The sequence below is a fragment of the Amyelois transitella genome, chromosome W (assembly GCF_032362555.1).
Source record: "Amyelois transitella isolate CPQ chromosome W, ilAmyTran1.1, whole genome shotgun sequence".
In the NCBI taxonomy this organism is placed as follows: Eukaryota; Metazoa; Arthropoda; class Insecta; order Lepidoptera; family Pyralidae; genus Amyelois; species Amyelois transitella.
In genome coordinates, this window is record NC_083536.1 from 8,861,932 (window position 1) to 8,871,064 (window position 9,133).

The following is a 9,133-nucleotide window of genomic DNA, read 5'->3' on the forward strand; positions in this document are numbered from 1 at the left end:
GGCCATCAAACATTTTAAAAGTTTATTGGAAGGTCGAATTTTAACAATTTTTACGGACCATAAACCTCTTATCTACGCATTTTCAAAAATGAGCAGTGACAAGGAAAGTCCGAGGAGAATTAGCCAACTTTCTTAAATAAGCGAATTTATTACAGACATAAAATATGTTAGTGGAAATAACAATGTTGTGGCTGACGCTTTTTCTCGCATTGAAACTATTGGCCTTACCTAGCGTTTTAGATTTCATTGAAGTGGCACGGCTACAGGCCAGCGACGAATACCTACGACAGGCGTTAGGTCGAACTGATATGTAACTTGCAATTTAAGCAAATATGGTTACCGGACAGCGAGACAGCTATTTATTGCGAAACTTCTACTAACAAAATTAGACTATATTTACCTAATGTTTTTTAGAAAATTAGCTTTTCATTCTGTACATGACCTTATTCACCCAGGAATAAAAACTAGTAAACAATTAGTAAAACAAAGATTCTGACATGGATTATATGACGAGATATTACATTATGGGCAAGGTCATGCATTAAGTGTCAAAAAGTAAAAATCATTAGACACACAGTATCTGGTTTAGGTTAATATGAAAGGTCAGAAAAATTTTCTCATGTTAATATAGATATAGTAGGCCCACTTAGTACAACGGACGATGGTTATAGGTATTGCGTAACAATGATAGATCGTTTTACTGGGTGGCCGGAAGCTTTTCCAGCACGGGACATTACGGCCGAGACAGAAGCAAAGGTAGTTTTCAAAGGTTGGATTTCCCGTTTTGGTTGCCCTGCCAAGCTAACGAGCGACCAGGGTAGACAATTCGAGAGCGATATTTTCCAACATTTAATGAAGTATTTAGGAATTCACAAAATACGTACTACGCCTTATCATCCGCAGAGTAATGGCATGATTGAACGTTGGCATAGAGCACTAAAAGTGGCTCTTATGACACGTTTAAAATCTAACAGTTCTTGGGTAGATGAGACCCCACCCCCGTTTTGTTAGGATTAAGAGCCGCTACTAGAAGTGACAGTGGAGTACCGCCGAGTTAATGTATGGTAAGACGATTAGGTTACCCGGAGATTTTTATGATGATGCTAAATTTTGTGGTTCGGATGTCGAATATTTACAAAAACTTAGAGATAGCATTAGTCATACTAATTCACGTTCGTTATTCCTGCCTACTGAATTAGCTACATGTAAAAGTGTTTTCGTAAGGAATGATGTAATGCGTAAGTCTCTTCAGCCACCTTATGATGGCCCATATAGCGTCATAGGGAGGCGAGAGAAAACATTTTTAATTAAAATAGGTGATAAGGAAACTAATATTTCTATAGATAGGCTTAAACCAGCTATTATTATAGACGAAACTCCTCAATCAACAGATGAAAACATGTTTAATTTTAGTGATCAAGGTGATGATTGTATTTGTCATAATAACACAGGCACTTCCAGCAAAGTTTTACATCATAAAACGACGCAGAGTGGCCGTGTTATCAAAACACCGTTACGTTTTGCACTGTAATCGTAATCGCGCAGACAGTAGTGACAAAATAAAGGTTATTATGTATGATCATATGGTTAAAATATCTAACATGTATGGTTTTCTGTAACAACTATGTTTTATTTTACATGTATTGTTTTCTGGTACCAACTATATTTTACATCCCGAACACGTGTAAGCAATGTTTATGCTAAGTACAAGGGAAAATAGATGTTAGTAGTTTATTGTTAACAGCATTTTATTTTAGGTCCTAATTAAACAAATATAATCAATATTTTCTCCGTTTTGCAAAAGATAAATTTTTAATGTTTGCATATTTAGTTATCGTTAAATAGTTATGAATGTTCTTTATATTGTTATTGTATTCTTCAGTTCATACAGAGTATGTATCTATTTTTATTGTTATTAATAATGGGTAGCAGCCAAAGCCAACCACAACAGAATAATGTGGCTATCAGTCAATCTGTGTCTAACAGAGTGATGGTGAAGAAAAAATTTTGTGGAAATTTTGGTCATAGTTATTGGCATAGGCATACTTGCTATCACCTTATATTGTACTAGCTTTCCGCCCGCGGCTTCGCCCACGTGTAATTCGGTTATATAAACAGGCTCTATCTTTTTCTATATCTACCACAGCATGAGGAATATAATTCCCATTAACAAACAAAATTTCTTGAACCATTTTAATTAGAATTTTTTTAACTAAAACTATATCTATGGAAATTAACTAAGACTAATAAAGTAACAAAGAAATGAATAAAAAATACTAACTAAATATACTATCAAAAATATCAAATCTAATCAACAAATCAAAAATTAACTGAAATAGAGAGTAAAATAAGTTAAATAAGTCAAGTTAAAAGTTAATGAATCAAACGAATAATAATTTCAAATCAAAATATTTGTAGTGTGTAATATGTAGTTTCGCGTATGTCCGCTAGGGGCGCTGCTAAAATTACACGATAAATTAAAATATTTTACGCTACCTAGCTAAATGACGGTAACGAAACCATAGCGCGATCTATCTCGATGCCAACGCCATCTATCGAGCATCGAGACAACTCGTGATAGTTAATAGAAAATAAAATTCGGGTGTTTTATTTATGCATACCGATTACGCCGAGATTTATGGACCGATTTACGTGATTCTTTTTTTGTTCGGTAGAGTATACTTTCAAGTTGGTCCCGTTATTACCTAGTCAGGATCTGATGATGGTATTCCAGGGAAATCAAGGGCAAACCTCAAATTTACAGGCAATTACGTTTTTGACAATTTCATAGATCTGTTTAAGTATTTGCGTCTGATAGTCATCATCCCATGTGAATGAGCTGATGATGGAAGGTACAACTCCTCAACGGTTAGGAGTTGAAAGAAAATTCTTACGAAGTTATACGTACATGTGAGGCTATTAGGTTGACCTGATAATAAAAAGTAAATCTCATTAACGTTAATAATTTAGGTGAAAATGAATGCGGACAAATTTCGTAGCTGTTTGTATGGGTAGTGTTAACACAAAATAGGGATTTAAAGGCGTGATGTTATTAAGTAATGTTATGCATGTATGTACATAATTATGTATGTTATTATGTATGTTAAAGAGACGACTGAAAGTTGTCATACAAAGTCTTTTTTTTTAAGGATGGGAAATCATCAAATGACCTCTCCCGCTCTGGGTGGAACGGAAGGGAGTGTCACACTTTTACTGACTAAAACCCACCTCGTTCCTTCAGTTGCCCTTTGCGTTCCGGGGCCACGGCATCTCGTTAGAACTTTCCCGCAGCCTCGGCTCAGTTTATCCCGTTTCCCCCTCTTGGGGGTTGACATTTCAAAAATCCCTTCTTAGTGCTCACTTATGTTACTAAAGGAACCTCTGTTCAAAATCTCAGACTCCTATACCGAGCGGTTTCGGCTGTGCGTTAATAAATCAGTCACCCAATCGCACCCCCTAAATCACGATTGGAGGGTAGTTTGAAAAAACTTATAATGTCAAACATATTTACTTGTCTATGTAAGTGTTCATGCCAAGTTTCAAGTTTATAAACCCAAGGAATAAGATTTTTCATAGAAACGTTTTTACCCCTTTTCCCCCCCTTGGGGGTTGAATTTCCAAAAATCCTTTCTTAGTGCTCCCCTACATATCCCAAGGAACCTACATTCCAAATTTCAGCTGTCTACGACCAGTAGTTTCGACTGTGCGTTGTCTGTCAGTCAGTCACTCAGTAACGGAAGAGTTTTATATATATAGAAGATGAGAAACCATTGTAAGAAACGTTTACGGAGATATTCGCAAGGAGACAGCGGTAGCGGGGTTGACACAACCTGTGGTCAAAGTACACACTGTGCAGCCTGCCGCTACTATTCCCCAGTGTCATAGCAGTTATTAACGATCAAAGTGTTGTAATAATGTGATGATTGTAAAAACCTATATATATCCGATTGTAATGTGATGATTGTAAAAACCTATATATATCCGATTGTAATGTGACATTTGAAACGTATCGTGGGATTGGTTTTTGTAACTGTTGACAACTATTCGTAAGTTCAAATATATGCACAATACTGAATTTTAGTTCAGGGTAGTAAAAATTAAATTGTATGATTAATAATGTAACTTTTTTTTTCAAAGGGGGGTATTATGTAGGTACACAATGTACAAATATAGGTATGCTACATAAAGGTATGCGTAAGCATATGAGTGTAAGTAGTGGTGGCTGCGCCCACCTAATAAGTTTTTGATTCAGTCGCTAATATACGGAGTTAAGTATAACACGTTTATTATTATAAATTATCCCCATAGTCGGAATTCCCTAAACATTCCCTATATATATATATATATGTAACTCCGTATATTAGCGATCCTCCTTTGTTCTCACTAGTTCGATTCAGTAGTTCGATCGTCGAACTAGTGAGAATTTTTTTTTCTCATTTGTTCGACCGTCGAACTAGTGAGAATGTTTGTTCTCACTAGTTCGATCCGTTAACTTATTATTATTATTAATCGAGAAGCAAGAACATTAAGTACCGATATAATAGATATTGGTCACAAATACATACATTGTATAGGTAATTATAAAATGAAAATCTTTTAGGTATATTTTGTAGGTATAATTATTATTTAAGTATTATTATAATATAGTAAACGTCAAAATTCGACTGCAAGTAAATTAATAGTAAACAATACAAACAGTTTAAATACATAATACAAATCATTGTCATATCACCCGGAAGTCGTCCACTGGTATATTTCCTTAAATGCATCTATGCCTATAGCACTTAGGTATGTGCATAATAAGTTTAGTATTATAAATATTTAACTAAATGCCCCACCCCAGAAAGAGTGTGGTCATAGTTCTGTTGTCTTATTTTGAGGGTACATGATTTTTGTTATATTTTGAGGGTAGATGTTTCGCAAAATGGTAGTATTACGCTGTTCAGCTCTGCAGTAGCAATGTTTATTTCGTGGTGCCTGTTTATTTTACTGTTTATATTTTCGGAATAATGTCTAAAGAATTGAAATTATTAAAAAGCGGTCGTGGAAGGATTCTGCAATTAGAAGGACATCAATATTATTCTATGCGTAAATACAAAAATGGCCACAGCATTTGGCGGTGTAAAAATTATAAAAGTTTAAAATGTACCGGTTCCGTCACAATGAATATGGTAAGTCTTGGTTATTTTATATGTACATAATGATAATTGTTGTACGTATATTTACATATTATAGGTGTTGTATGTGTATTTTTATTTGTAATAGTTTTAATGTACAAGCAAAATAATTCATGAATTCCTATATTTTTTAAACATTGCTTTTGTTTAAGGACTTCACTAATAATTTACAATCAAAACCCCACTGCGGTCAATGTAATCCAGATGAAACACGAAATACAGTCAATGTTATTTTAAATAATGCTTGCGAAGAAGCAGCTACGGGAAGAGAACCAGCTCCTAGGGTCTACAACAGAGCTTTAATTACATTAAAAAATCGGCTTATTCCACCAATCCCCTTAGATGATCCCCTGCGCAGGGGATTTGTAAACTTTTTGTCCACAAATCCCCTTCGCATAGCCGCAAGGGGATTTCTAGACTAGAAGTCTACAAATCCCCTTAAAAATATTTTAATTTAGGTTTATAAATTAAATACGATTATTTTGTTTCATAATCACATTTATTTTTTATCTCTATTAAGAAGTTTAATGCAACTTCAATTTCTTATAATAATATACTTATGCAATAATTAAAACATCACAGAAAATCATATTTTCACATTAATCTCAGATTGTTTGACAATAATAATATACCTTCTTAAAACTTACAAAAGTTAAATCATCACAGATAATCACATTTTCACATTAATCACAGATTACAAAATGAAGATATATATTAGTTACTTTGAAAAAACTATAAATAGGATATGAGTGGCATCACAAAATGTATATACAATAAGTAACTAAGAATAATTGAAATTAACTTTCTTTCTCCGATAATAACTTCCATAATCACAGATTATTGGCACAATAATTATGAATAATTATAACTAAACTGTTGAAAACTACTTACACACTTAGACTTACATAATAGGAGTACTTACCTAATAAGATATTATGATTTACTTATGGCGGTCAATGGGGGAGGCCTTTGTCCAGCAGTGCACGACTCCCGGCTGGAGGGCGACTGCAGGGTAATAACAAATCAACGAAGTTTCTCTAAACAATGCCCAATTGTTATTTCTCCGTTAATAAGTGCCATTTGCACTTCCTGTATAAATATATCACGATCAATGCTCTGTTGTGATCGCTCTGATATTCCATCCTGAAAATCATGAAACTGCATTGCGCGGACATTGTAAAATGATGCATCTTCCGTTAGCGCAGTAAGAAGTCGTATTAGGCTGGGATTCTTCTTTCCTATTCTTTTCTTAATTTTGCTATGCCAGGCTTCAGCCAAATTATTAGTACGGTGTTGTTGACGGAATGCGCACCATACTTTAATAAAATCGGTTTTTAGCCATTGCGTTAACATATAACGCCTAAACTGTTCACTTTTGTTGTCGTCAGGACTTTGGGAGGCAATATAAAACCAACCGTTCATAATTTTGTCTGGTGGTAACATAGGCAAAACGGCACTAAGTGCCACTTGTCTTTTCGTCAATTTGTTTTTTGTTAGTCCCAGTTGCTTACCTTTTCGCCAAATCGCATCTCTGTAATGGACATAGCAGCCACTTATTGAGACATCTTCAAATGAATTCCTCATTGCATTCATTGCAGCGTTCTCGAAATCACTTTTGAAAATATGAGGTTTCCATGCTGGGAGTTGAGACTTGATCATACAAAAAACTAATTCATATTCTTGTTGACTTTTGCCGCTCATAAGCACGTATACCAAAGGTAAAATATTAATATATTTCTCTGTACTGCCCAAATCCCCATGGATGGTATAAAGTTGATAGAAGGGTTTCGTACAGATCCAGAATGTCCCATCTCCAAAGAAGATTTTTAATGTGTTCATATAATGTCGCGCCCATTCAGAGCAGAATATAAGTATACGACAATTATCATCGCTGTAGTCAGCTAATAAAAAATCCTGGTATCTCTGTGGAACTTGGACACTTTCTAGGTCTTGGAATTCAATTTTATCTACATCAAGTGCTGCATTCTTATGTTTATATAACGTTGATTTTATGTTTTTAAAGCGAGGGAAGGCTGCTATTAAATCAATTCCGGTGTCACTTAAGGAGCTCACTGCTGAATTGTATGCTGTGGGAATGCCAGGTGATTCCGGATCCGATATTTTATTTTTTAAGTTGGCCAGCCTCACCGCCACTTCGTTGCCGGCAAAATCAGGTTTACAAATACTGTGATGTTTCTCTCTTATAATCCGTTCATCCTGAAACAACATAATAAATGTTGAAATTTTACTTCATAACACCCACACAATAATTACGAATACTTAGATTTGTTCTTAATTTTTATGAATCCACTCATTTCTTTTAAATTAGACAGGTTTTTTTTATGTTATGATGTACCGAGACGAGCAGACGCTCACCTGATGGTAAGCGACACACCTGCCCATGACAGCAGCAGTACTAACAGTACCTGATATACACACTACCCCGCGCTCGATACCCGAGACTACAGTTGTTTGGTCTTAAATACACAGTAATTACACTAGCTACAGTGCCCTTTTCCCGAAACGCGGAAATGCCTAGACACTTCCATTTCACGGAAAACAGGTAAGTTACTGAAAGCTGGCAACGGTCACAGTACAACAATGCATTTTCAAAAAAAGTAGAAAGTTGTTTTAATTAATCATGAGACACACATACTCGTAGTGTGATGTGATGTTCAGATCTACACAAGCGCATCTAGTATTTGTGTTCATCTCACCAGCTTTCAGTTATTTGCCTGTAATATTTAAATAACGATTTTTTCACTTACTTGAATAATAATGGATCCAGTGCATTTAGATTTCTTTCGTTGTGTGCATTCCCAAAGAATTGAATTATTCTTGTTCTTTGTTTTTACACAGTACTGATGTCCAGCATGTAGAAGTACCGTAGATTTATTTTTCTTAATGTACTCCAGTACACCACCAGCATTGCTTGAACTACCAGCCATATTTTACATTAAAAATCGCATAAAAGTGCACTTGACTCACTAACACGCAACAACATACTGATAAGAAATGCAAATTGTAAACTCTTCCACAGCTAATTCCAGGAATCATAGAACAATGGACGCAACCCTTTGAGAACCAGACAAAAGCCGACAAAATGTGCAGAACCGGCGTATAGATCTTATTGCTATAGTCTTAAGGTGGATATTTCTGTACATAGTGACTATTCGGCTATAAACTAAACTTAAAAATACTAATATCTGTGATGATTTAACTTTTGTAAGTTTATTATTATTGTCAAACAATCTGAGATTAATGTGAAAATATGATTTTCTGTGATGTTTTAATTATTGCATAAGTATATTATTATAAGAAATTTGAAGTTGCATTAAACTTCTTAATAGAGATAAAAAATAAATGTGATTATGAAACAAAATAATCGTATTTAATTTATAAACCTAAATTAAAATATTTTTAAGGGGATTTGTAGACTTCTAGTCTAGAAATCCCCTTGCGGCTATGCGAAGGGGATTTGTGGACAAAAAGTTTACAAATCCCCTGCGCAGGGGATCATCTAAGGGGATTGGTGGAATAAGCCAAAAAATCAAGGCCTGCATTTAGCTTCTAAGAGTGTACCTGAATTTTGTGAAATGAAGTCACGCATTTACAGAAGGAGAAATAAGTTAGCACACGTAAAAAAAATAAATGCAAAGACTGTTGAGGAAGTCGAAGTTCCTAGTACTTTTTCAGATTTCTTACTCGCTGATTACAGTCATAAAAAAATGAGAATATTAGTGTTTTGTTCAAATGATGCCCGAGAAATTATAAAAAAAATTAAACACATCTTTATGGATGGGACCTTTAAATCATGTCCGACACCTTTTCAGCAACTTTTTACAATTCACGGAGACATCGGCAGTGATACAAATAACACGAATGTCATCCCTTTGGTGTACGCTTTCATGAGTCACAGGACCAAAAAAGCTTACTCACTTTTATTTGATTTAATT

The 9,133-nt window shown here is 34.8% G+C and overlaps 1 protein-coding gene across 1 annotated transcript; it reads right to left on the minus strand.

Annotated features, from left to right (window-relative positions):
* Window positions 1–5,520: 5,520 nt before the first annotated feature.
* Window positions 5,521–8,721, minus strand: LOC106135867 (uncharacterized). Its single transcript, XM_013336264.2, has 2 exons — window positions 7,946–8,721; window positions 5,521–7,394 (listed from the first exon to the last, which is right to left on the minus strand). Exons 1-2 carry the CDS (start codon window positions 8,123–8,125, stop codon window positions 6,201–6,203), a joined length of 1,374 nt encoding a protein of 457 aa, XP_013191718.1. The 5' UTR covers window positions 8,126–8,721; the 3' UTR covers window positions 5,521–6,200.
* Window positions 8,722–9,133: the final 412 nt, after the last annotated feature.

Coding starts and splice junctions, on each gene's coding strand:
- LOC106135867 (XM_013336264.2), bottom strand. CDS start 8,125: ATGGCTGGTAGTTCAAGCAATGCTGGTGGTGTACTGGAGTACATTAAG. Junction 7,395..7,945: donor CTGGATCCATTATTATTCAA/GTAAGTGAAAAA, acceptor ATGTTGTTTCAG/GATGAACGGATTATAAGAGA.